Below are 27,478 nucleotides of genomic sequence, written 5' to 3' on the forward strand. Positions count from 1 at the left end.
TAAAATCTCTAATATTAATGATGCTTACTGTTATTATTATTTAAGATTTATGTGTATATAATTTTACTTTTTATCATAATTTTAATCATTATTATTAATTTTTTAGCTGAATTTAAAATCTATCTATCATATATAATGTCTTCTGCAGGTTTTTGTGTTTTAAACATCTTTACTTAAACAGTTTTAGATTGTTTTACTTCTTTTAAATCTGTTTAAATCCTTTTTTCTTTCTGTTCAGAACCGGGAGGAAAAGTTCTACATAATTATTGTTGTTATTATTATTTACATGGATTTATGGATAAACAATATCCCAGTTCTACCGTATTTGGACAGTTATGGTTAAATGAGAGGCTGTAAACACATATTCATGAACAGAAACCTGCTGTTTAAACACATGAAGCTGCTGAACAGGCGTCAACACGAACTTAGAAAGAGCATAAAATGTTTATTAAACTTTTTTTTTTTTCCAATACAGAATACATGTTTATATGTGGACACAGAACCAGAACCAGAGATTGTCGTCTGCGTGACGTCAACACGACTTCAGACGTTTATTCACAAACAGAACCTTTTTTTTTATTAGTTTTTTTTTTCTCCAACAGATTATCGTCCAGAACCCGTTGGAGGCGGCTGACGTGGCGGCGGACGTTCAGACATGCGTTTCTCTCTCCGGAGCAACTTTAGAAAACAAACAAAACAAAAACAGTTAATTTACATGTAAACAGGTTGAAATGTTCCCGCCGCCGCCGACGTTGGACAGGAGAGAGGAATAAAAAAAAAAAGGCAAAACCATGAGTGTTGTCATGTCAAAACATTTCAGATCAAATGTTCGAGTGATGAGGTAAAAATCTGCCGATTTCATGTCTTCAGTTTGACTTTACAGACATTTCTGTTTTGTTTTTATCTTTAAATGTGTAAAAAAAAACGACCTGATGTGAGATTATTTGACTGGTTTTCATGAGAAGTGCAGGAAGAAGCGTTTCCATGAGTGGGAACAAGACGCAGCATGAAATGGAGAAAAATCAACTTTTCATTACAGGTGAAAAAAAAAAAAACAACCTGAATGATGAAGAACTCGTCGTCTTCTGGAGTTTGTCTGTTTGAAGCACGTCGAGGTTCAGAAACGAGGAGAAATCGTCTCGTTTTGGGCTGAAAATCATCGTTTAATCGACTGAAACAGGGAAATAATCAGCAGCTGTTTGGATGTTGAGTTAATTATTCAGATTTTTTAGAAGTTTTGGGCAGTCGGCTGCTAAATATCTGATCTTTTGGATTAATCGATGGTTTCTAGCTGCACATCTTCACTCAGACCTGAACCGTTTATCGTCGTCTCTTCTCTCCTACTGAAGACAGATTTCGTCCTCGGTTTTGCAGAAACTCTGATCAAACCTGAAGCTGTTCAAACACACTTTTCCCTCCGACTGACTTTTACGAGGTTCCTGGAAAACAATAGATGTTGCTGACAGTCAAATGGACTCGTTTCAGTTATGAACAAACTACATGAATCTCCAACATGTTGGTTTATCGTTTGAGCCTTTAAAGCTGCTGGATTCTCTCATCTGAACATTTTAGAAACTCGTCTCCATCGTAGCAGAGCTGTGATGAACCTCACTGTCGATTAGTTTCTTAATTAATTCCTTGTTTTGTCTGTAAAATGTTAGAAAAAGATGAAAAATGTCCACAATTTAATCAGTTTACCGACAGCAAAGACCAGAAATATTCACGGTTATGAGGCTGGAATCTGAACATTCAGACTCGTGTCTGGAGGAAACAGTCAAACCGATGATCAGGACGTTATCAAGCTGAAGCTTCTGGAGGTTTGTCAGTGCTGGTGAGACGTTAACCAGCATCGTGTCGGCTCTAGAACAACAGATCAACAGAATGATCAATAACAGATCTTTAGATTTATGGACGAGGAAAACGATCACGTGTTGCAGAACGATTTTCAATTTAATAAATCAGCTTCTATCATCTGAAAAGCGGCTTCAATCTGAAGCTCAGGAGTTTGTTTTTGGCACAAAGTCGAGTCACTTCAGGCTCCAGAGGAAACGTTTATCTGCTGCTGGAGGTGGATTTAATTCAGACGAACGTTTCTGGAGATGATTTAACCTTCTGAAGGCGGGTTTGACCCGAGTGTGTTTAAAACGAAAGTGATGCAACTTAAACAGCCAGAAACCGTAAAAACAGAAAAGAATCAGACGCAGAAAAAAAAACTAAACGTCTGATCAGAAACTCGTGACTCGACTCTGAGCGAGAGTCTCGCTGCAGAACTTCTGAGACTTTTGGGCTGAAGTCCAGGCAGCGTTTCCACCGTCGAGGACTTCAGGTTGTTTTCAGGAAACTGTTTGAGCTCCAGAGTTAAAAAACTATCAGCTGTTATTCTAATAGTTTTTTGATCCTACTCATGTCTGAAATCGTCTCTTTTCCTTGTTTTTCTATTTCAGCAAATGTAAACTTTTATTTTATCGACAAATTCAGGATTAAAATCACGTATTTTACGAGTTTCTTTGTTCTTGTTCTGCTGCGTTTCATATTTTTACATCTGAACTGTTTCGTTTTCCTTCAAAGCTGCCTTATTATTTGTTTAAACGGACAAACAGGATTAAAGTGACGCGTGAAGCTGATGGAAACAAAACAAAGAAGGAAGCAGCAGCAGCTCAGGTGGAAAACAGACGGATGGACTGATGTATTAAAAGTGAATAAAAGGTATAAATGTTTACAATATAAAACCAGAACATGATCAAACTTCACACCAGCGTGACTCAAACATCTCCAGAACATTTGTGGGTTTTTTTCTTCTTCTAAAAGGACAAAATAGAACTTTTTTTTTTTCTTTTCCAGCATGCAACACCAGAACAGACACACACTCAGCGCTCAGAACAGACGACTGGAATGCTTCAATTAATTAAAAACACTGAGTGTGTAGAGTAGAGAGCGGCGGGACGGCTCAGGTCGACCCGGTACAGTACAATCAGTCCCACTGGAGCCGCTGGAGCCCACATCAGGAACATAAAGTAAACAAGCATAGAAACAGTCCGTCAGCTTTAGTGTTACAGTCTGTAGTAGAAAAGCCCCCAGAGAGCTGCCTGTGAGGGCAGCAGCTCGTCCTCCTGCCCCTCAGTGTCTGTCCGTGTCTCTGAACCCTCAGAACTCTGAGGCCGTAGTGCCGTAGTCCAGAACAACATGGAAGTGTGTGTGTGAGTGTCTGGACTTCAGTGTTTGGATCAATTAGTGTCATTAACGATCACGATCACCATGTGCTCCTCCTCCAGGTTGCCCACAGTCCTCTTGGCGGCCTGCAGGTACTGCTGGGAGAACTCTCCGGGGGGGAAGGCGTACAGCATCGCCCCCGGACCGCCCTCCTTGGCGGCGGGGAGGCTCACCACCCCGGCCGCCTCTTTGTTCCGCAGGTAGGTGACCAGGTGGCGGAGCAGGCGCACCTGCAGGCCCGGCTCGGGGGCGGGGGCCTGCCGGTCCACGGGGCCCTGCAGCGCCAGCAGGATGGCGAAGCCGTCGGGGCGGCCCAGTTTGATGCGGCGCGACACCTCGTCCAGCCGGGTCTGGTCCATGCGCAGCCGCTGGGCGATCTTCAGCTGGCTGGGCTGGTTCTGGTTCTGCTGACGGAGGCTGTCCTTCATCACGGTGCTGAAGAACGAGGAGCCGCCCTCCAGCAGGTACAGGTCCGTGGGGAAGCTGCTGTTCTTCAGTGCGAAGAAGCCGTGCCACATCTTGGACAGCGACGTCTGGGCGAACTCGGACAGCGAGCCCGGGGACGACGAGGTGTGTGTGTCGGTGTGGATGGCGGGAGAGCCGGCGGCCACCACCTCGCTGCCCCGGTGGTGGTGGTTGTTGAGGTGGTCGCTGGACGACCTCTTGCTGTGGTGGCGGCCGGACGGGGCGTCGTCTTCGTTGGCGGCGGAGTGTCGCCCCCCGCCGCTGTCGGGGGAGTGGTCCCGGGGCTCCGTGGTGGAGTCGGGGGCCCGAACGCGAGCCCGGTCTGGACTCGCGTCCGGAGAAACGGCTCCACCTGGACCCCGGAGCCGCGACCTGCCCCGCTCCTTCTCCCGGTCGTCCGTCTGGCGGTCGGCGGACAGACTTCGGCTGCGGCTCCTCCTGCGGCTCCTCCGCTCCTCGCGCTCCTTCAGCCACCGCTCCCTGCTCCGGCTGCGGCTCCTCGCCGTCCGGCTGCTCCTCCCAAACGCCTCCACGCCGGCCCTCCTCTCCAGGCTGCGGGTGGGGCTGCTGGCGAAGTCTCTCTCCAGCAGGGCCCGCTCCCTCTCCCTCTGGGTGAGGAGGCTGTGGGAGGGCGGCGAGGAGCGGTCCCTGGTTCCCCGCAGCTCCCGCTCCAGGCTGCGATGGCGGCTGTAGGCCTCCCCCAGGAGGTCGTAGTGGGAGGGCAGCGCGACGGGAGGCTGGTACCCCGGAGGGAAGGGCCGAGAGGGGCTCTCCTCCACCTTAGCGAAGTCCACCCTGAGCCGGCGCTCGGGGCCCCCCAGAGGGAAGCCCCTCATCTGGGTGCAGGCGGCCTGAGCGGCGTCCAGACTCTCGTACTGGATGTAGGCGAAGCTGTCCCCCTTCACATAGTCAATGTTCCTGATGCTGCCGAAGCGGTCGAACTCTCGGGCCAGAGCGGCCAGAGAGTTTCCGGGCCCGAGCCCTCCCACCCAGAGCCGGGTGGTGGGGTTGGCCTTCCCATAGCCGATCTTTATGGGGTTGCCGCCGATCAGCCGGCCCTGCATGGCCACCTTGGCCCGGTGGGCCATGTCCAGGTTCTGAAACTTGACAAACGCATAGGCGCCCCCCTGGCCCCGAGCAGGCCGCTTGATCACCACGTCCTCGATGATGCCGTACTTGTCGAAGCCCCTCCTCAGCTCGGCCTCCGTCACGTTGCCGTCCAGATTGCCGATGAACAGGTTGCTGGTCGCCCGCTGGTCGTCCTCCGGCTTTAAGTCCTCCACCACCGGCATGGGGGGGAAGCCGTAGGGCCGCCCCCGCTCGTCCAGCATGCCGTAGTAGTCCAGCAGCCGCTCCCGCTCCCGGCTCAGGGTCAGGGTCTCCAGGGCGTAGTGCCGGGCCCGCAGGTCCCTGATGTTGCTCACCCCCGGCCCGGGCGGCGACAGGGAGCGCTGCCGGTAGGGGTACGGGGCGTGCAGGGGCAGATAGCCGACGTCCGGCGGGGTGACGCTCCGCCTCCTCACGTACATGGGCTCGATCTTGAGCTGCCGGTCGCCGAGCACCAACCGGGAGGACTTGGCGTGCCGGGCCTCCTTGGCGTCCTCCGGGTGCCGAAAATTCACGTAGGCGATCCGGCCGAGCTCCGGAGTGTGCGACAGCTTCACGCTGACGTCCCCGAACTTTTTGAACTCGTGAAACAGCGCGTCCTCCACGTCCTCGTCCGACACCTGCGAGCCCAGGTTGCTGATGAGCAGCGTCTTGTACTCCAGCGTGCCGGGCCGGGCGGCCGGGAGCTCCGCCGCCGTGGTCCGGAGCGGCGGGCGGCCGAGGAGGCTGAGCTCGTGTCGGTGGTGGAGCTCCAAGGCGGCCGCCCGCTCCTCCCTCAGCCGCGGCTTCTCTCGCTCCCTGCTCCGGCTCCGGCGGTGATATCCGCGGCTCTCCGCCAGCAGCAGAGCCAGCGGCGGCGGCGGCAGCTCCTCTCTCCGGGCGCTGTCCCGCTCCCGCTCCCGGACCCGCTTGGTGACGGCCCTGGACGGACTCGTCTCCCTCCCGGCCTGCCTCTTCATTTTCAAAGGATGATGGAGCTCAAACTTTTCGGTGCCTGCGACGGGAATCCGTCCCGGGAGCGGCTTCCAGGAGCGTTAGCGGAAGTTCAGCGGCAGACCTGCGCTGCGGGGAAGACCGGCGAGCCGTCCGGACTCGGAATGTTCGCTCTCAAGCCGAATTAAAAGGCGAAACTCGGTTAAAAACATGTCAGCATCAGAGGAGCTGCACTGACGCCGCCATCTTGGACAATAGGAATGTGCGCTTTCCCAGAGGAGGGCGGGGACGTCATGACGTAGAACGTCGTGACGTAGGACGCAGAGATTTTGGAATAAAGTGAAGTTTTCTGGCATCTGGAGAAAAAATATATTTAAACATCCAAGTGTCTGGAGTCGTTTTGCCTGTTCTTCTGGTTGTTTATTGTCTTATTGTTGTTGTTGTCTCTTAAGGCCCAGATTGTGTGATTTTTGGGGCTGTTCAGTGTTTCCTTGGTGTCATTTTCTCTCTTTTTGTTGTTGTTTACGTCTCTTTGGGGTCATCTTCTGTCTCCATGTTTTTTGTTCCTCTTTGTGGTTGTTTGTGTCTCTCTGGGATCATTTTCTGACATTTTACTGTTAGTTTTTGTGCTTCTTAGTGTCGTCTTGTATATTTTTGTTGTGATTTTCTGTCACTTGTTCCTGTTTTTGTCTCATATTTTGAGTTTTTGTGGCTCTTTTCTTTATTTGGCATCATTTCTGTGTTTTTTTTGTCTGTGCTGTGATTTTTGTGTAAGTTTTGGTTATTTGTGCCTCTTTCAAGTCATTTTCACCTTTTTGCATCGCATATCATGACATGGGACGCTGACATTTTTCCAACCCAAACACTGGTGCATTTTTTTTAAAAAAAGTGAATATTGTGAAAGTTTAATATTTTCCATCAGTTATTGAAGATACTAAATTTTATTTTAACATATTCTAGACTCATTACATGTTGAGTAAAATGTTTATTTTGACAATTACTGCTCCATAATATCAAAAAAAGTATATCTCAAAATATTAAAATTCTATAAATATAGATTCAAACAGTATAAACACTGTGCATCTGTCTCTAGCTCAGTAAATAAAAAAATCTATTGATATGAGGGAAATTCTAACAGTTTAAGCTCCTGAATTTTGGAATTTTTGGGAGCCATAATCATCCAAATTAAATGAAATAGGTCACAACTTAATTAGTTTATTTTTAAATTTAAATTTCAGTAGCTGTATGTTTTTAAGAGAATAAAAGGTTTTAATAGATATCACACAGATAACATTTATTGACTTATAATACAATATTTCAGGCTAACGAGTATCAATTAAGACAATCATCGGACAGAAACACAGAAGGTTTGAGAAACGGCTCTCTGCTGACCTGGAAAAATTATTGTGACTAATTTGGTTTTTGGTGAAGTTTGATTATGAGTGTTTTGTTTTTGTAAATGCAAAAAATGTAAATAAAATAACATTTTATTCTCAACAGGCTTCTTCAACTTTGTACAAACCAAATAAACTTTGGGGGAAAAAAATTAAAATAAAATAAAAATATTGTTAAATGTATGTTTTGTTTTGTTTTTCAAATAAAGAAATGATAATAATATAAAGAAATAAAAGTTTAGGCATTCAAAAGTAACTGGAAGAACACATGAAGGCACATTTTATTAAATATTTATTGTAAACTCTGCTGTGCAGCCATGAGGGGCTTTTTAAATCTCAATTAACTCTTAAGATAAAACAAAAACATTTAATCAAGTCCAATCGTTTGGTTCAGAGCTTCATCCATCGGTTTTCTCTACACAGACGTACATGTGCTCAGATTAAGCTGATTTTATTTACAGCTGAAGGTGTTGAAGCTCTGAGCCGGAAAAACTGAAAAATAAATAAACGTGTGACCGTCCAGATGTCCAGTCTGCTGTTCGTCTCGATGTTAAATGAAGGTTCACGAGAGCGTGTGGGTGGAGTGACGGAGCTGAAATCAAACCAGTCCAGGCGCAGTTTTTCATAATTTAATGAAAAAGTAGAATAGTACAGCTGTAACAAATGACTGGTTCTTACATGAAAAGTCAACAGTTTTCTTTTCCCACGTCGAGTCGGATCGAACGCGACGTCTCGCCGTTTTGAAGAACTCGCCATCTGCTCGCATCGTGAAGCACGTTTCCCCTCCAGCAGCTCAGATTCACCGTCACCAGCACAAAGAACAACAAACGGCTCGCGTCCCGACGTCCAGGAAGCCGCCGCGAGCTTCTCCTCGTCTCTAGTCTAAACTGTTACCGACGGAGGAGGAGGTGGATTCAACACGAACGGGTCAGAACAAACCATAACCAGATATTAGAGGTGAAAGAAGCTTCTCCAAAGAAAAAAACCTTAATAAATATTTAACCGGAACATTTCTAACGTCGCAGACAGATGAAGAGCAAAATGTGCCAGAACTCGTCCGTGTCGGCGAGTTCAGTTCGTGTTTCTGTGCAAAATGATGAAGACGGACGCGCCGGGTTCAACGTTTTCTCACTTTTTTACTATTTTTTTTGTGCAAATTTAAGTACAGATGAAACAATGATGGGCTAAAGTGTGAAATCAGAGGTGGGGTTCTACTGATCCTCGTACGCTCGACCTCGATGAGCTGCATCCAGACCGGGGTGGTATCTACAGGAGGTGGTTTGACCTCCGTCACCTCCAGAACCATCGCCCCGGCTGAGACGAGCTCCTTGTTTTTAGCTAACTGGCTGCTCCGGCTGTCCTCTAAGCTTCTGGTTTAAAGTGAGTTTTTCCTGACTCGGCTTCGTGGGAACGACCCGGTGAACTCGAGGCGGTTTTCCACTGCAGGAGCTCGAAGCGGTTCACGGGAACGACGTCCCAGGATGCACCAGACGGTAGCTACCGGGCAAAACGCGACGACGGAGGTTCGTTTAGCATCAGTGGTGAGTTTGGCACTTTGTTCTGGTCGGGTTCCTGCAGTGGAAAACGGCTCGCGAGAGGTTCATCAGGGGACAAACACGACAGTGAAAAGACACGAGAGCAGCCAGAGAAGGTCGAGTTAGTCGAGTTAAAAGAAGACGAATCATCATCGAGCAGTTTGTGATAAACGGCTCTGATTGGACGACTGATTCTCCAGCAGATGTCCTGACGTGAGCTCGTCCCGCCGAGCGTCTCCGTCTCGTTTACGGACCACTGCGTCGCTCTGAGGAGCTGAATGACCTCCAGCTGCTGCTCTGATTAGAATTTGGGGGTTCGGTGAGAATTTAAGTGAAATGTTTCGACTACGTGAGCAGAAGTCGGCTCCCGGTGCTGCTCCCGGTTTAAAACGTTAACATCTAAAGCTCTGAATCTGTGCAGGGTCTCCAGAACCTCCTCCTGGATCGGGTCCGAATCAAGTCCCAGGTTGTTGTTGTTGTTGTTGTTGTGATTGTTTGTTTGTTTGTTTACAGATCTGTCCGTGCCTTGGCGGCTGCCGGGGCGTACTTGGGCATGAGCTCCGTGATTTTGCGGATGAAGTCGGACTTCTCGGCGCAGCCCTTGCAGGACTCGCCCCACTCCTCCAGGATCTTCTTCAGGTCCTTCACTTTGAGCTTCTTCAGGTCCACCGTGGTCAGGTCCAGCTGTTTGTCTGGAAACGGGAGAAAACAGAACCGGTCAGAACCGAACCAGGCTCCTGGACACTTCCTGGGACTCAAACGTTAACACTTTGTAACAGCTCAGTGAAGAACATCAGCTCTCACTGGATGGATGTGAGGAGATGTGATGATTTTTAGACGATTCCTGATCAAACAAACTATTTTAAAGGAGCCTGTGGTCCAGCTGTTTCTGACCATCACCGATAACGTCTACAAGCCGCTCACTGGTTAAACTCCTCACCTACTGGACGTCTGTTTATTGTCAGATGCCACAATTCACCGATGTTCCCTGAACGCCTCACAGGCCCGTTACAGTCGGAGCTGCTCAGTGACAACAGGAACAAAACGGTGTGACGTCACGTTTACGGAGGTTTCTACGAGCAGAGTTCATCGTAAACGTCGACACTGAAGCCGATCGTGTTCATTTATAAACAGAAAGCCGATTAGTTCTCATTTAATCCTGCAGCTCTGGTTCTGAGCTGTAGTTTTTCTCCTGAGTTGGATTTTTCTCCTCGTTTCGGTTGACGAAGGAACAAAACACCAACTCTATGAGGTCTCCCCCTACCAGCTGTACAGGATGTGGTCAGCCTCCTAAACAAGCTGTGGAACCTGCAGCAGCAGACAAACGGATCGCTGCAGGTCCCGTTCAGGCGGGAGGAACCCGAACCAGCTGCTACCAGAACAACAGGAAGCTCCAACTCCCATCACTCAAAGCATGGAGCATCTGCAGCCGCTGGTGCATAAAGAATTTTAAAAAATAGACTTAAAGCCTTAAAAAAAGCTTCAGGTCACGATGTAGTAAAGTAAAGACGCTGGTTGTGATCATGTGGACCTCTAGTCCAACAAACACTCACCGAATCATCTCAACACATTTAAGGAAAAACTGTTTAGTCCACAGAGTCTCGTACAATCATCATCATCATATTTCATACGTCTGTACTCGTCACTGAACCTCTTAAATAAATAAAACATGGTGAAAACATCTCAGACAGACACGGCATCCTGATTTCCTTCGTACCGTATTTCAGCTCACAGATCTGGCTGTCCTTCTTCTTGAGCTTCTCGCAGATCTTCTCCACGGGAACGTGGTAGCTGAGCGGCTTGGAAACCTCGTTGATTATCTTGGTGGCGGCGTCGCTCGTCGCTCCGATGTAGTAGCACTGGAAGCAAACAGAAACAAATCCGTCACTCATGTCAGCTGCAGCTACGCCTTCAGAAGCACCGTGAACACGTCAGACAGTCAGCGCTGGTGTTGCCGAGCGGCTGTGAGCTTTAAAAACCAGACATTCGTACAGTCTGAGGAGGAACTGGTCGGATTCCTGCGTCTATTTAACAACTAGACTCAACACGGTCAGCAGCAGAGTTTGTACTTTGTGATAGTTTTCAGGACAAACAGAAAGTAATTAATAACATTAAACTAATCACGTTTATATTCTGTGGTAATAAAAATGTAAATAAACACAAACAGCAGAAGAAATCTTGAGAACAAACCACTTCATAAACACCAACGTTGTGATGAAATCTCACTTTACAGCAGAAACCTGAACGCAGGACTTTTTCTTTTCACGTATTTTCACTGAGGCAGTTTCAGTTAAACATCCGACGCTCCGACATTCATCCACAGAAAGTTTCCTTCTAAAGTCAACAGTTTACGCTCCTCAATAAAAACTGGTATCTGAAACCCGCCGCCTCCCTCCACAGCCCAGAAACGCTCGGTTTACTCACGAAGCGGTTTTCTTTCCCTTTGGCGTCTTTGCAGCTCTTCACGATGGCCTTCTCGATGTCGGCGCTGTTGAAGTTGACGCCGTCGTCCTTCAGCGTCTGGTAGAACTTCCCCAGGAAGGTGACGCACACTGAAACAGAGCAACAGCACGTTAAACAACTCGGACACGTAGCAGCTCAACAACGTGGTCACCGAGCTTCGCCGTGGTTGGTGGTTTGTTGACTGCTTTCTAACGTGTTGATCTAGTTGATTAAAATGAAGGGATGAAGCAGCATCATCATCATCATCATCATATCAGGTGATGAAGGTGTTAAAATTTTGGCATCAAACTGAAAGTCAACCCATCAGGCTCAAAGTTTACGGTTTAGTTTGAAAACCTGATTGTTTTATATGAAAGTTGACAGTTTTCTTGTTTTGTTTTTATTTTCCTACATTTCCTCGTATTTCATCCACCAGCAGGACAACAACATGTTCACTATCAAACACAATCAGATGGTAAATATCTGCAAAAACCCAAATGGTGCAGACGTCCTGATGCTCTCTGAACTTCTATCCGTCCTCTAATATTAGTAGTGTGAGGATAAATCTGGTTTATTTACATCCTCCACCCCCGTCACAGAGACAAAAATGGGAACTGAGGCTGAAACAGAGAATATCAGGGCAAAAGAAATCATCTTTTCTGCACATTTACCCCCAAAAACTCAGATTATTACGTGAAGCTACAACTAACTGTGGCTTTCTTCTCTTAATGTTTTTATCTTTTACTTCACTTATTGCTGTATTTTTACTTTCACATAGATGTTGCTCTTGTGTTACTGCACTTATTCAGCTTTTTCTTACAAAAATCAGGACCTGAGCACTAATGTCGTACCACTGACGTGTGAATGTGAGCTGACAGGACAAATAAAGCTCCTTGAAACTTTTTCTGTTTTTCATTCAGACTCAAAGGAAACGAAGACACGACCCACGTGGACCAGACGCTGTGTTCACCGCGGTAGAGCTTCCTGATCACAGACGTGTTTGTCCACCGGTCGGTTCAGACGCCACCTGGTTAAACTAAACTGGATTTATCTTTTTCTAGAAAGAAGCTGGAGAATTAACTGCTCCTGAGACGTTTGACAAGAACCGATCACGTCATTGATCAACACTGAGCACAGGCTTCTACCCATCTGGTCGGCTGCACAATAAAGAAACGATTTTAACCAAAAACACCAGAAACAAGGTGAGATCTCTGTGTTTAAAATAATCTTACAGTGCACCTGGAATAAAACAAAACGCCTCCAGAACTGCAGCAGGTGATTCTACTAACCGTAAAGTTTAACTGGACGCCGGCGCTGGAGGAGTTCAGGCTGCAGTCAGTGAGTATGGTGTTGATTAATGGAGCCGTTTTATCTGCCCTCACAGCCGGAGTGATCGGTTTTAATGCACAGAAGAATCCAAAATAACCAGCAGCAAAATCATAAGAAACTAGAATAAACCCAACAAAACTCATCTGTCAAGCAGCTTTGCTAACTGGGGTTTGATTCACTTGAGCGTAGCTGATCTTTTCTGTTTGTTAAATCGTCTGAAATAAAAGATTTCTGTCAAAAAAAGCAACAGAAACTCTTCCATGTTTGCCGTTTTACACAGTCGCCTCCCAACAGGCCAACTCTGACCCGAGACAAACCCCGAAGGCGTCTTTAAGTGACGAGTTTTGTCCGTTAAAAAGTCAAACACCATTTGAGGAAACAGATCCAGCAATCGTTTTGTAAATACGCCTAAAAAAGAATCAATTAAATCTGATTATTATCAGATAATTGGTGGTTAACCAATCAACTGCCAAAGACGGCGGCTGAAGCGCTCTGTCCGCTCACAGCGTTTTATTTAATTACGCGTTAATCGTGTGTTTTACGTTGACAGGAACTCGGTGCCGGTCCACGTTGTGCAGGAACATGTGTGTTACATAAGGAGGGTATAAATAGAGACGCCTCGGGCTGAAGGGCGACTTCACAGGAGACGCAGACGACAAGAGCTCGACATGTTAGACCTGAAACTAGAAACCAGGAGGAGTGTTTCCTCCTGTTCGCAGCCAGTAAAGTGATCCAGAGGGTTTATTAAATAACCGTCAACAATAAAGAACGCATCAGCTTCAACATGACTCTACTGGAGGGACCAGCACCACTCCTCCTAAAGCTCCTCCTTCATTCGGAGTCTTGATGTCCCGTTTACCAGTCCTAGCGTAGCATTAGCATCATGTTACGCTCCAGACTGACCGGTTGGTCCATCGATCAGGAGAAAGGCTCCATATCAACATCTGCATCAGGATTAATCCATTATTGTTGGCGGTGGGAGGAACAGACCACCTGTGAACACCCCCACGTTCTCACTACGTCCACCTGGACCAGAACGACGGCGGCTGCTCGGCTTCAATGATAACAAACGACGAGATTAAACGAGTCAGAAGTCGTCGGTGTGGCGGCGTTCAGCTCAAACTGTCGCCTTCATCTGGATGATTTATTGTTGTGGTTGGTGCAAACGAACTCAAAATCCAGAAACAATTACAGAAAAAGAAAACATGTTCATCAAATAACAAACATATCGCAGGTTTTTAGAGTAGAAATTTCAATCAACGTGAAAAAAAGTCGATCTGACGCCCCAACGTTGGCTGTTTTTTGTCTAAAATCTGTTTTATCGCCTCAGTCAGAACCCAGAATGTGGATCTTTGGTTCCGTCCAAACCAGCCGTGGATCTTTTTGGATCTTCTCTCTTAATCATGTGACGTTCACCAGAAGAATTAGTTTGAAAAAAACCCTCTAGAGTCATAAAAATACCAAACAATGAAACCTTGAGTCGACAAGGAGGCTTGAAACTCAGTCGGATGTTTACTGGATGTGTGACGATGAGATTTAAACGGGACGCTGCTTCGTTACTGAGACGTTAATCAGTCGGTTATTCTCTCTGATAATCAATTAGATGTTCGGCCTTTAAAACGTCAAAAAAAACTGTGAAAGTTGTTTTCCGGAGCTAAAGATGACAAAAGTGTTGTTTCGTCTTAAGATGTTCAGTTTAGAGTCACAGAGCCGAAAAGAAAAATGAATATATTCACATTAAGAAGCTGCAATCAGAGAATCTAAAGGGTTGATTTGCTCTCACAGAGAACAATCGATTATCAGAACGATTTGGTGATTAATGAATCGTTGACAACCGAAGCTGTGTTCAGTGAGACGTCACAGAATTCAACTTAACGCGTCTTTTAGTGTCGTACTGGGGCCAGAAAACCAGTAAAGACAATAAAATCCAGATAAAACTGCATTCAATGTACATTCTGGTCACAATGTTCCCAATAGAAGAACCGGTTAAGTGACCTGAACACAGACAGGAGGGAAAACAGTCCGTAAGCATCGTGATGGATCCTGTTTAGAGAGAAAACGCTGATGTCGTCTTTATATCATCTGAAATTATTCATTACAGGAACATAAAGTACAAAATAACCCTAAAAATTCACCTGACACGTTTCAGTATTACGGCTGAGACACTTTAAGACGACAGAAAATAAAACATCATCTCACTGAGTTAAATAACATCAAAATCCTACAATAATATTAATTCAGAATAAATTCTGCTTTAAACCTTGATGTCTGGACCACGTGATATTAAATATAGAATACAATAAATAGACAAACCTCACAGTAAACACAGATAATCATTAATCTGACTCCCTGCGTTTATCAAATTAAATAGAATTTACTACAGATGTTGTGGAAAATAATGAATTTTAACGGTAAAGCGACGGAACCGTTCCTCCCACGGTCCATTCAGGAGTAATGAACCCAGACTGGAGGTTCGCAGGTTGATTCTGGAACTTTTCGGGCTCTGTTTATTGGACCGGGACCGGACCGGGGACCTGTACCTCCGGTGAACCTGCTGTCTGCTGGGCTGCTCCGCTGCTCTGACTCACGGCTCCGCGCTGCTCGGACCGTTCACGGTTTTATGACCGAACGGCGGTAACGTAGCTGGACGAGTCCAGTTCGGAAACACGGTAGAAACACCATTTAAACGCATCGTACCGTCCGCGGTGCCGTGCGGCGGCGCCGGGCTCCGCGTTAAGCCGCTAAACGAGCCCCTTTCTGTGTGAAAAGTTGCCGGAGCTAGCAGCCGGAGCTAACCGGAGCTAGCACCGGGACCTACCTTCACACTCGCCCTCCCTCAGGGCTTCGGCGGGTCCCGGCACCAGGGCGAGGGCGAAGGCCACCGACAACCCGCTCAGACACAACATCTCGGCTGGAGTAGAGTCACAGTTCCGTCCGTTAAACCGCTGCCTAGCACCGACTCGTCGCACTCATGGGTCGCTGCCGCCTCAGCACGGACAAACGCCGGTAAACTGAGCGACCGTACGGGCTTCCCGTTGCCACGTCACAGCCGTGCCGCCGCCTCATTGGCCAGCAGGCCTCGCTACTTCCGCAGTCCTCCACGCATTGGCCTCTGATTGGACGGGGAGTCAGCGTTCCGGGGACAACGTCCAGTTGGCGCCGTCTGATTGGTCCACAGCATCACCGAGGTCTGATTATGTATGTCAGCGGCAGACGAATTGTCAACGGAGTGAAATGAGTGTAAATAAATAAATACAGAAATAAATAAACTGTGGAAATGATAAAGGACGCAATGTAACAAGCCTCTTGAATTTATTCCTACATTTCTTTATTTCAGTTTTTATGAAGGGTATCTCTGTATTTCTTTCTTTTTTTTGCAATATAATAATAACAGTAGTAATAGTCGTTTAATTTTGTATTTCTTTTTATTTTTTTTATTTCGTTGATAGCTTTAGTTATTTATTTATACAATATTTATTCATTTAATTTTGTATTCATTTTTATTTATTCAATTTTTTTGTTTCTTTAGTTATTTATGTATACAATATATATTCCTTTAATTTTTTTTATTTATTTGTATTTATTTTCTTTTTTTTGATTTCTTTATTTATTTCCACAATATACATTCCTTTATTTTTTTAAATATCTTTTAATTAATTTCTTTATGTATTTCTTTAGTTTTTTTCTGTATTTCTATATATACATTTCTATATTTTCTTACATATTTTTTTTTCCAGCTACTTCTTTATTTCTACATTTATCTGCCCTACATGTGTTTGTTTTTATCACTTTATTGTGGACACAAATTATTTATTTATTCCTTTAGTTAACATGTCTTCATTTCATTGTCTGTAATTTATCTCTACATGTATTATTGCTTTATTTCAGCTTTTATTTATTGTTTATGTGCACACAAATGTATTATTACTCGATTAATTTATTTGTTTACTTATTTATTTTTACTTGTTTATTTATTTCTACGTATCATTGTATCAACTTCTAGTATTTATTCCAATATTTTGACACATCTGTCCTAAATTATTTCAGTTGCTTTATTTAATTAGTTTTATGATTTATTAGCTTATTTTGACATTTACTGATTTTTATATTTAATACCTATTTCTGCATTTTTCCATTAATTTTTATATTTATTTTGGGTTTTTTAAATTTATTTAGACATTTTGTTCTCCACATATTTCTATATTATTTCTATTTCTACAAATGCCTATATGTATTGTTGTGTATAATATATCTATACACAACAATTGCTCATATTTATTTCTGTATTTATTTAGGTATTTTTTAGATTTATTTCAATATCTCTGTATTTGGTCTTCATTCCTCTGAGACAAATGTGGCTGCCTGATAATAAACATGCACTTTTCTAATGTACATCTTGTATCTGACTTTCATTCTACTTGTTAGTTTGACCCGATTAATGCTCAGATTGCAGCTTCTCCAGAGTGAATGTCTTCTGGTTTCTGTAAACTGAACAAGATTATCAACAGACCAAATAACTGAGACAAGACGAACTGACAACGAACTCGATGGCACATTTTCCAACAAAAACGTCTTTATTGAGTGAAATGAAATCCAGACGGTGACTCTCGAGGTCACGACACCACAAACAGAACCACACTTGGCGTTACAAGTTTGCATATTCCTACTGCAAGACCTCGCACCAAGAGCTTTGGCAACTTCATTTGTAAACTGAAAGATTAAGAAACAAACAAACTGATCAGTAGAGCACAAACGAGGAGGGGCTGTAGTCCGACTGACGAGAGACGGTCGAGTGTTTCTGTCGGCTCTTGTAAGACGAGGGACTGGAAAACAGTTAGACCTGGTTAGATCAGTTAAACTCCAGCTGGAGATTCACTCGGATTCATTCTTCTAGCTGCTGCTGACATTCTTCTTCCCTCAACAGAAAACAAAAAACCTCTTTACTGTATTACTTCCTTATCTGATATAATAATAATAATAATAATAATAATAATAATAATAATAATAATAATAATAATAATAATCATCCTCTGCCTCTAAGTGTACATCATCTCTGCCATGTGTGACATCTTCTTGGGGATGTATAGATAATACTCCATGTAGCCAGAAAGGTCCTCTATCGTGATGTCGTCCACGTAGGCTCGCGCCTGCTCCGAGCACGAGCGCGGGGAGCCCGACGACGAGGACGACGAAGGCGACGAGGCTGCGGCGGCGGTACCGCTCAGAGTTCTGTCCTCGTGGCTCGGCAGGTTCCTCTCGCACTCCGAGATGACGTTGCGGAGCCCCGTGAAGGAGTACACCTCGACGCCCTGCCAGCCCCGGTGACCGGCTCGGCACCGGCACCCAGACTCCGCCCCCTGAGCGCTCTCCTCCGGGGAGCAGGAGCAGGGGGCGTGGCCGCCGTCCGCAGAGCCGCTGCTGTGGAGCTCGGACAAAGCCCGGAAGTCGGCGGCCTCTGCGGGTCCGTCTCTCCGGGGTGTCGCTGCTCCGGGCTCGGCTCCATTGCAGGCACTTTTCTCCGGACCGCCCTCCTCGCTCGGCTCTCCGGAGCTCCTCCCGTCCGGCCCGGAGGGCGTCGCGACAATGACGGCGGGGATCTCGGGAACCACGCCCCCGATACGCGTGTCATCACCAGCACGAGACCCAAACACCAGCGGGGAGATGTGGCCCGGCGTGACCGAAGACGAGAGCTCTTTCTGGGCCGGGGAGGCCAGCGAGGGGCCGGGTAGTCCATCAGGACGAGGCTCGGCCGGGTCGGGCACGGCCAGGCGCTGGTGCTTCAGGCAGCCGCTAGGGGGCGACAGGGCAGCAGCCGTGGCCGGGCTGCAGTACGTGAACTTCGGGGGGTGAAGGATCGGAGACTTGGACCTCCGGCGCCGCTGAGTTCTGGAGGCTCCTCTGGAGGTTTTCCTCATACAGCTGCAGATGGAGTGATAAAGAAGAAGCATGAAGCACTGCAAAGTATGAAGAATAAAACTCTGAGCAGGTTCTGGGGTTTTTAGCTCCTGTCACTGAGGTCCATGTTTGTCTGCTACATAAAGTTGTTGCTGCTGCTGTCTGGCCGAGCTGGACCCGCTAACCTACCCGTGCCAGTTGTCCTTGGGGCAGCCCAGCTTGGGCTTGGCTCCGCTGGTCTCCAGACCGACTCGTGATGGCGCTCTGGGAGTCAACGCCTCCGAGACGCTCACAGCTCCGGGTAAACTGGAGGCACAAGTTCAAATAAAACACGTAAACTTGAAGGAAGCGCTGAAATCTGAGAACAAGCTGCAGCTGCACACGATAAGTTCAGTGATCAGGTCTCCACAGGAAGGCTTTACACTGGCTGCAAACATGAGAATAAACTTATTATTTAGGTTCAAGGGTTCTCCTGCATGCTTTGGCGCTGCAGTAGAAACAGCTACTGCGAAAGCCTTTTGTGTCTCAGAACGTCCACGAGTATCTTCCTCATATGTTGTGAACTGGCGCTACATAAATAAAAGTGAATTAAATTAATATGGTTGCATAAATAAAGACAAGAGCTCTGGTTGCACATAAAGCAGGTTTGATACACGTTTGCAGATAGATTCTGTGGATTTACTCGGGCTGGACCTGAATAGCCGACTATTTGTTTGCTGTGCTGGAGTCGGGATATCAAACTTGATCTCCGGCTGTAAACGTAAAACACATTAAAGGAACATTTATGATCCAGGAACTGTGGAAGGACGTTCACTCTGTTTTATCTGTTAAAACAACATTTTTTGAGAAGATCTTTTTCATTAAAACACCAGAGTTCTGTTAATAATTTCAGTATTTCTGTATAAAATCTGCCTGTTGTCGCGCTGAAGGACTCCGGATCTAAACCATAAATCTGGTCCCTCCTAGACTTTGGAGACCTTTTGCCGTCTTTTGATTTGTTTGCTGGTCCCTGGAGGGAAACATCTGTTGTTCTACTGTGTTCCTGTACGAGATGGATTTATTTATTTCATGTTTATAGGAGAGATGGTGAAGCATGAAGCGCCGCCACACGCTACCTCATCTACAACCACAGGACTGATCTGTCTTCAGCTGCCTCAGTGTGAAATGATCTAAATATGGATCCTTTTTTATTTACTAGATTTATTAAATAAGCGGCTTCAGAGTTGAGTTTTTCTGTTTCTTTAGTTCCTGAGGCTTCGTTTACCTCTCAGCGTCGACCCGGAGCTTCTTGAACGCCGACTGCAGCGTCTCCTCCTCGCAGTCCTTCCCTCCTGCCTCCATGGTGGGAGGAGGACGCTCTGACCAGCCACCCAGCTGCACAGCAAACACACAACGACAAGAGTGAACAACACGGATTCTAACGACCACGAGAGGCGACCAGGACGCCGTCGCCCCCGTCAGGAGGCTCAACGGCTGGACTGATCAGTGAGAATAATAAAATGAAGATCAGAGTTGCAGCTGTCATTAAAAACACTGATAAACTGAACCAGGTGGGTTTAGATTGTGGGTTTTAAAACAAGCAGAAACAGGATAACAGATAAAAACGTGTACATTTAAGAAACAGAAACAGATTTGTAACTGCTGAAAACATGAACGTCTGAAGATTTATGTCATTAATAAGAGAAATATTTGACTGAAAGAAGTCGTCGTCAAAAATACTGCATCAGAAAATTAACCAAGAACTATTTTGTTGATCGAATATTTAATTGAACCATTTTTAGGCAAAAACATCAACAGTTATTTGGCTATACAGCAACAGATTATATAAATTTGGAGTTGTAGGCAACAGTTAGTCACAAAACTAGTCTTAAATTACTTTGAGTCATTTTTAAAATTAAAAATGTCTTAATTCTGTGATTGCAGCTTCTTCTCTGTGAACATTTTCTGGTTTCTTTTCTCCTCCGTGACAGCAAAATGAATATTCTGGGAGCAAATCGAGACATTTTTCACCATTTTTCTGACTTTTACAAACCAAACTATTCAATTAATGCAGAAAATAATCAACTAATTAATAAACAATAAAAATAATTGATTGAAGTCCAACAGAACAAGACATCTCCCTGAGAAGTGGCACATTTCAGAGCATTTTTTCTGTATTTTTTTCCTCACATTTTAAACTAAACAAATAAACTATTCCAGCAAATACCGGCCAAAATAACTGATGATAAATAATAATAGTTTGTTGCAGGATTATTCACTTAAAGTCACAAGAGACCAAAGAAAGCAGCGAGTTCTCACATGTGAGAGAAACTTATCTGAATAATAATAATAATAATAATAAATCAGAGCAGCTCCAGCCGGTCGGTGCTGAATGTTCACCACACCTCAAACTAAATCACATTTCATCATCGTTTGTTTAATTATTGAAGCAAACATGTCGACCGTCTGCAGCACCTGGTGTTGGTTTGAAACAAGACACGTAAAACGTGACCTTCAGACATCTGCAGAACATGTTTAGTCATTTAATAGACTAAATGATTAATCAAGGAAGTGATCAGCAGATTAATCAGTAACGGAAACCCGTTCTGCATGTGTCAAGGTTCAAGATCATCTTTATTGTTTAATGACGGGGATTTATTCTGCTGCACGGTGGATCGGTGGTTAGCACCGTGGCCTCACAGCTAGAAGGTCACCGGCTGGCGTCCTGGTGAGGACACCCGGGATCGTTCTGCGTGGAGTCTCCATGTTCTCCCCGTGCAGCGTGGGTTCTCGCCGGGTTCTCCGGCTTCCTCCCAAAAACATGTTGAGGTTAATTGGTGATTGTAAATTGTCCATAGGTGTGAATGTGAGTGTGCTTGGTTGTCTGTCTCTAAGTGTAGCCCTGTGATAGACTGGTGACCTGTCCAGGTGAACCTGCCTTCACCCTGAGTCAGCTGGGATAGACTCCAGCCTCCTCAGTGAGGATTAAGGTGTACAGATAGATCTCTACTGATGGAAGAATCTGTGCAACATCAACAGAACTTATGCATCTTCCTTGTTTGTCTGTATTCTCTCCTGACATTCGCTTTAATTCTCCCTTTGCTGCACATTTCCTCGCTGTGGGATTCATAAAGGATTAACTTTTCTGATCTTAAAGACGCAGTCAGATTCCCATCGAGCGTATTGATCTCATTAAACGTAGAGCGTCGGTTAGAGACCTCAGTAATTCAGTTTAGTCTGAATAATAGCTGCAGAGATCTCAGACATCATTGTTGTGATGATGCTGTTGATTATTGATTGAACAGCGTTGGCAGAAGTGATCAGACGGTCAGAGGATGAAACAGGACGAGCTCATCAGGACGAGTTTGTGGGAAACAGGAGCTTCGTTCACCAGAGACTTGTGGTGGAACGTCACCAGAACCCTGGCTTCAGGTCGCTCAGACATGAAGGTAAACTGGCTGTCGTAGTGACACGGACGTTATTTAAAACACATCTTTTATACGCGTGTCGTCCTTGTTGTCAACATCAACACAGTTCTAGGTCGCTGTAGGAAAACTCCTTCCGGGATGAAGACACCTGGAAGCTCAGCTACACTATCGCTGCAGTCTGTGGCGTCAGTGTTAGCTCCTGTGTTTACATCACGTGTGACGCTATTCTGAGCAACAGCCATGACAGTGCTAACGCTGACTTAGCTAACAGGACGTTTTTATTCACACATAAATGCAGTTATTCTTCCAAACAACCGAATCAATCCAAACGCCGTTTAGATTGTTGGTAGCCGATCAGAACCAAAGCTCCTGATTGGCCGGTTTACGGTTACATCGCCACCTGCTGTTTCAACGGTGTTTCTACATTTCTATGTGGACGACGGAGATTTTTAATTTGAACACAAAAGAGGAAAATCCTGTTTTAACAAAAATACGGACGAGGCCGCAGCAGCCTCCGACGTCGTCACTGCAGAACTCTGCATCCGAGTCAAAAGTCCAGAGTCAGCTGTAACTGCAGTCAGAGATCTCTACGACACAACTAGAACCAGTTCAGACTTAATTTAAGATTTATATTATTAACAACATAGATACGGTGAACTAGAATTATGACAACTCAGAATTAAACTGCAGATTTCTGAAACTGGAGAAAGAACGCGTCAGAATTCAGTCTGAGTGTATGAGTACAAACATTGGGTTTAAGATTTTGGTTTGGGTCTTCAGGTTTGCATGTAGACCTCACGTCTGTGTTTCTTCCTCAAACATCCACCTGCCGTTAGTTTGGTCCGCGCACACAGAGCTGCTGCTGCTTCGTAGTTCTGACAAACGCAGACTGACCACAGCCTGAACACGAGGGTTTCTCAGGTAACCTCGAATCCAGCGGATCAGACGAAACCTGTACGTTGGCTTTGTCTACCTGCCATCAGGTGTGTGGCTGGTTGTTCATCCAGCTTCCTGTCTCATGTGACAGAGCATCACCCGAACGTCAGCGTATGAGAGAAAAGTGAAAGTAGCTCTGACCCAGTAGCTGGTGGCACCTAAACAAGACGAGGACCGTAGAGGGACAAACCCACCACAGATGTTTTACAGCATTCACTACACAGTTAAACCACTGAGTTCTGCAGCATAAAGGAGATTTATTCTAATATTTCGTGTGTATTTGAGAGAATATTCATGTCAGTTCATTTATTTAGTAATGGTTGTTTGTTTACTGGACAGTTCAAACAGGATTAAACTGTTCTGTTGATATAAATCAGTTGTTTCATCACAAAAAATAACGAAACAAGAAGGAGCTTTGTTGTTGTTGTTTTTGAAATGTACCAGAAATCTTCCAAACCGTGATTTTAGTTGAATCACACACATCTAGAACTTGGCTGCTAATATTTCCCAGAGCAGAACTGCAGATATTTATGAAGCGTAACGTGTCAAAGTGATGTTGGCAGAACCAAGATGTGGAAACCTGAAGTGTTGTTTACGACCCAGAGGTTCTGGTTTCTGTCCGGAACACTCGGACAAACTGAGCCGTTAGACGTTAAAGCTGTTTGCCACACAAGTCTGTCCTCCTCTGATGTTTATTCACATTAATCCTCCAACAGAACCGAGCTGCTCAGCCTGTAAACACTGGATGTCGTAAGCACTCACACCCTGTTAGCCGCTGCTAGCATGCTACGTTAGCGGCTATGCTAACTGGCTAATTGGACGCAGTTCAAAACGGTTTCGAACGGATTCAAAGTCCTTGTAAAATGAAGAAGGTGGTACTCACGGTTCAGGATAACCGGGCCGCGGTGGGGAGAGGGAGATACCCGGGGCATGCGGGGTGGCTCCCCGGAGGTGGCCCTCGGATGTTGACTAGCCAGCGAGGCTAGCAGGCTAGCTCCTGATGCTAGCTCCAGAGGCTAGCTCCCAGCGACGGTCTCCGCGAAAACACGAATCGAACCTCCGGTAACGGAACCGTTCACGGACACTCGGATCAGCAAAATAAGTCACGTTTCAACAGCAGAAGTGAGCACCGTGGGGGAGCAGCGGGGCCGTGGTCAAGGCCCGGTTCTGGGCTCCGGTGCTGCCGCTTGTTTACAGTCGAACCGTCGCAGTGACTCTGCAACAACGCAGCCCGCTGACGTCAGCGGCCAAAAAAAGCCACGCGCACGTGACCGAGCGACGTTTATTATTTTTAGTGATCAGAAATGAAACCGGATTAAAGCCACGGCGCGGACACACAGACGGAGACACAACACGAGCCCCGCGGTTCTGATTCTGGTTCTGGTTCCGACCGACGGGCTGCGGGCCGCGGACGGAGCCGTGAGTCAAGGATTACATCAGTGTTATATAACAGCAGCGGCCTCAGAGGAACAAAGCTGAGCACAGAAAATCACATCCAGATGAGAAACGCTCTCTCTGCTGCCACAGAACCAGAACCAGAACCAGAGGCCTGAGACACGAACCATGCAGACAGACTGCTGTCAGCCAGAGAAAGCTGCTTCACAGGAGAAGAGTTCAGGGCAGAATCAGGCCAAATGCTTTATTTTTATTCTAAGCTGTCCAATGACAACAAGGGGAACCTGTTCCGAGCTGAGTTTTGTTCCTGCATAAACACATTTATTTAAACTGGGCGACAAACAGCAATAAAATCCTTCTTTCTCCACAGCTGCAGTGAAGTTTCTCCTTCCAATGACAGGATGAACTTCCTCATGTTGAACACCAGGGGGCGTCATCATACTGCGATGGGAATAAAGGAGTTTTATTTTGTTCTATTCTGGTTTTATCTCTGTAATGCTCTGTAGACATATTTCATAAAACTGGACGATAAATACGAATAAAATTAACTGCAGTGAAGTTTTGGTGCATTTCCCTGCATTGAACACTAGGGGGAGTAGTCCAAATATTCTGCCAACACGTTCCCAGTGGGTGTTGGACTCCGCCAGGGCTGCCCCTTGTCCCCGATCCTGTTCATGGTCTTCATGGACAGGATCTCAAGGCGCAGTCAGGGAAAGGAGGGTGTCCAGTTTGGGAACCTCAGACGACGTGGTACTGCTGGCTTCATCAGACCGCGACCTTCAACAGACACTGGAGCGGTTTTCAGCCGAGTGCGAAGCGGCAGGGATGCGGATCAGTACCTCCAAGTCCGAGGCCATGGTTCTCTGCTGGAAACCGGTGGATTGCCTCCTCTGGGTGGTGGGGGGGAGTTGCTTCCTCAAGCGAGGGAGTTTAAGTGTCCCGGGATCCTGTTCATGAGTGATGGGAAAATGAGCGTGAGATGACAGGCGGCTCGGTGCGGCGTCTGAACCGGACTGTCGTGGTGAAGATTTACCAGTCCAGCTACGTCCCAACCCTCACCGATGGTCACGAGCTTTGGGTCGTGACCGAAAGAACAAGATCGCAGATACAAGCGGCCGAGATGAGCTTCCTCCTCAGGGTGTCTGGGCTCAGCCTTAGAGATAGGGTGAGGAGCTTGGAGATCCGGAGGGAGCTCGGAGTAGAGCTGCTCCATCGCGTCGAAAAGAGCCAGTTGAGGTGGTTTGGACCCCTGGTAGGGATGCCTCCAGAGAGGCTTCCTCTGGAGGTCTTCCAAACACGTCCACCTGGGAGGAGACCCCGGGACAGACCCAGAACCCGCTGGAGGGATGATATCTCTGGGCTGGTCTGGGAACTCCTCGGGATCCCCCAGGAAGAGCTTGAAAGCGTCGCCGGGGGGGAGGGAGGTCTGGAATGACCTGGTCCACCTGCTGCCTCTGCGACCTCACCCCAGATAAGCGGAAGATAATGAATGGATGGATGGATGGATGGATGGATGGATGGATGGATGGACTGCCAACATCATATTTTATAAACCTACATCCCTCTCAATATTCAGACACCTCTCTTCAATAAAAACACAAACTCCTAACACAGAAGACGATAAAAATGCCACTGTGGTGCAGACACGTTTCTGTTTGTTTGTTTAATGTTATGTGCGCTGTGTGATGGGAATAAAGGAATTCTATTCTGTTGTTTTCTTTCACTGCGTTTTGGTCGCAGTGATGCTTAAGTCCGTCTGAGTCCTAATCCATCCAGTACTGAATGCATTTCCTCATATTGAACAGCAGGGGGCATCATGCGAATAACACACAGAGTTAAGGTACTTTTTAAACCTGCAGTCACAGGATGGACACGTCTCCTTCACCCCGTCCAATAAAAACACATTAAAAGACTCCTCTTCCTTAAACTAAAGACAGAAAGCTGTCGACGGACACGTAGACGTTGTTAAAACGACTTTGCTGAATAAACACAGCAGCTACATGTTGAGCAGAAATCTGAACCTGAATAAAATTTTACTCCAAACTCGTTTGTAATTTTGCGAAACAGCGACGGAAAATCAAGCCGGCTGCTGAGACACGTTGACTAAAGCTGATTTACTCACATTTTAATGTTTCTTGTATTAAAAAAAACGAAGTTTGACGCTGCAACAGCTTCGTGTTTCAGTTTGTTTTATTACAATAATACTGCAGCAGATAAATGTAATCCTAGTGCCAGAAACACAGACAAACTAGTGAGTGGTTTTATTAGAATAAACTACTGTAAAATCTCATATCTAATGTATGTGCTTTCTGGTGGCCACAGATTTCAGTTTCTTCTTCAAAAAAGGTTTACAGGGGTTTAAAAAAAGTCAGAAATTTTATTCAAAAAGGACCTAAATGGTTTGATTTCTTGAAAAAAGTCACTTTAATGTCGAGGGACGTCCTGCATAACAAAGAAAATCTCCATTTCTCTTGTTCCAGGTAATTTAAAATCCTTTAAACCTGTTTTTTGTTTTGTTTTTTAATCCGTCCTTTGTCTGCTGATGGTCACATCTATTAATTGTTAGTATTTATTGTCCAGAGCCATGAAGGAGAGACAACAATGTGACATAAACATCAACAAATTCATGCATTTGGTTCATAATTCTAACTCATATGTCACAGCATCAGAGGGAATGCTTTGATATTTGATAAAGACTCGACATCCTTTTCCTGAAAACAGGCCTCGGTCTGCAGCGCATCAGTGGAAATCGTCCACCAGGAGGCAGCATCAGCTTTAGTTTTCAGCGTCTCTCTGCAGCGCTGCAGGTTTGACTTTCCTGGAGGACCCTGAGCAGTGAGCTGGGTGTGTCTCTGTTTCTGCAGAGATGAAAAAGATCCAGACAACAAACACTGAGAGAACCAAAGTAATCAAACCTGTTCTGGACGACAAAGACGAGAAAACACAGCTGCCGTCGGACAACACCGTGATTTCTCAATCTGTGGATCTCACTCTGCAGCTTTAGCTGAACCAACACGAGCAAGCAGAGACGTTCACACATTGTTACGTACAGTTTGTTCTCTGCTTGCTGTTTACTTTTGATCCTCAGACGCTGGTTTTCTCCATTATATACATATATATTTACACATATTTATATTTCTTCTTGTCAAATTTTTCCAGAAAGATCAATAAAGTTTTATATTTGAATAAAGAAGTTACAGACAAACAAGTGAGACTTTCCTAAAAGTCAAACCTGCCCGGAGACGAAGCTAAACAGAGTCGGACGCTGACTTTTGGGAATAGAGATGGAAACAGAAACATGACAAGCAGACAAAAAGGACCACAAAGTGACAAAAAAAGACTTAAAAAGAACAGAGAAACACAAAACGACTACATAGAGACACAAAATGACCACAAAGAGACACAAAACAACTACAAAGAGACACAAAAT

At 45.7% G+C, this 27,478-nt stretch overlaps 3 protein-coding genes and 1 long non-coding RNA gene across 4 annotated transcripts in view; 1 reads left to right on the forward strand and 3 right to left on the reverse strand.

Moving 5' to 3' along the window:
- Positions 1-425: 425 nt before the first annotated feature.
- rbm15b (RNA binding motif protein 15B) lies at positions 426-5,741 on the reverse strand. Its single transcript, XM_008280469.1, has one exon. It carries the CDS (start codon positions 5,739-5,741, stop codon positions 3,225-3,227), a length of 2,517 nt encoding a protein of 838 aa, XP_008278691.1. The 3' UTR covers positions 426-3,224.
- A 1,982-nt stretch (positions 5,742-7,723) lies between these two features.
- Positions 7,724-15,411, reverse strand: manf (mesencephalic astrocyte-derived neurotrophic factor). Its single transcript, XM_008280472.1, has 4 exons — positions 15,234-15,411; positions 11,069-11,196; positions 10,362-10,503; positions 7,724-9,336 (listed from the first exon to the last, which is right to left on the reverse strand). The coding sequence occupies exons 1-4, from the start codon at positions 15,319-15,321 to the stop codon at positions 9,152-9,154; spliced, it is 543 nt and encodes a 180-aa protein (XP_008278694.1). The 5' UTR covers positions 15,322-15,411; the 3' UTR covers positions 7,724-9,151.
- Positions 15,347-27,478, forward strand: part of LOC103356367 (uncharacterized) — a 12,930-nt gene continuing 798 nt past the window's right edge. Inside the window, exons 1-2 of the long non-coding RNA XR_520136.1 lie at positions 15,347-15,436; positions 26,008-26,012. This is a non-coding gene — a long non-coding RNA (uncharacterized LOC103356367). The remainder of the gene's footprint in view (positions 15,437-26,007; positions 26,013-27,478) is intronic.
- oser1 (oxidative stress responsive serine-rich 1) lies at positions 16,967-23,896 on the reverse strand. The gene is made up of 4 exons (XM_008280471.1): positions 23,537-23,896; positions 19,575-19,684; positions 18,500-18,616; positions 16,967-18,334 (listed from the first exon to the last, which is right to left on the reverse strand). Exons 2-4 carry the CDS (start codon positions 19,649-19,651, stop codon positions 17,452-17,454), a joined length of 1,077 nt encoding a protein of 358 aa, XP_008278693.1. The 5' UTR covers positions 19,652-19,684; positions 23,537-23,896; the 3' UTR covers positions 16,967-17,451.

Source organism: Stegastes partitus, unplaced genomic scaffold, assembly GCF_000690725.1.
Source record: "Stegastes partitus isolate 25-593 unplaced genomic scaffold, Stegastes_partitus-1.0.2 Scaffold196, whole genome shotgun sequence".
Lineage (NCBI taxonomy): Eukaryota > Metazoa > Chordata > Actinopteri > Pomacentridae > Stegastes > Stegastes partitus.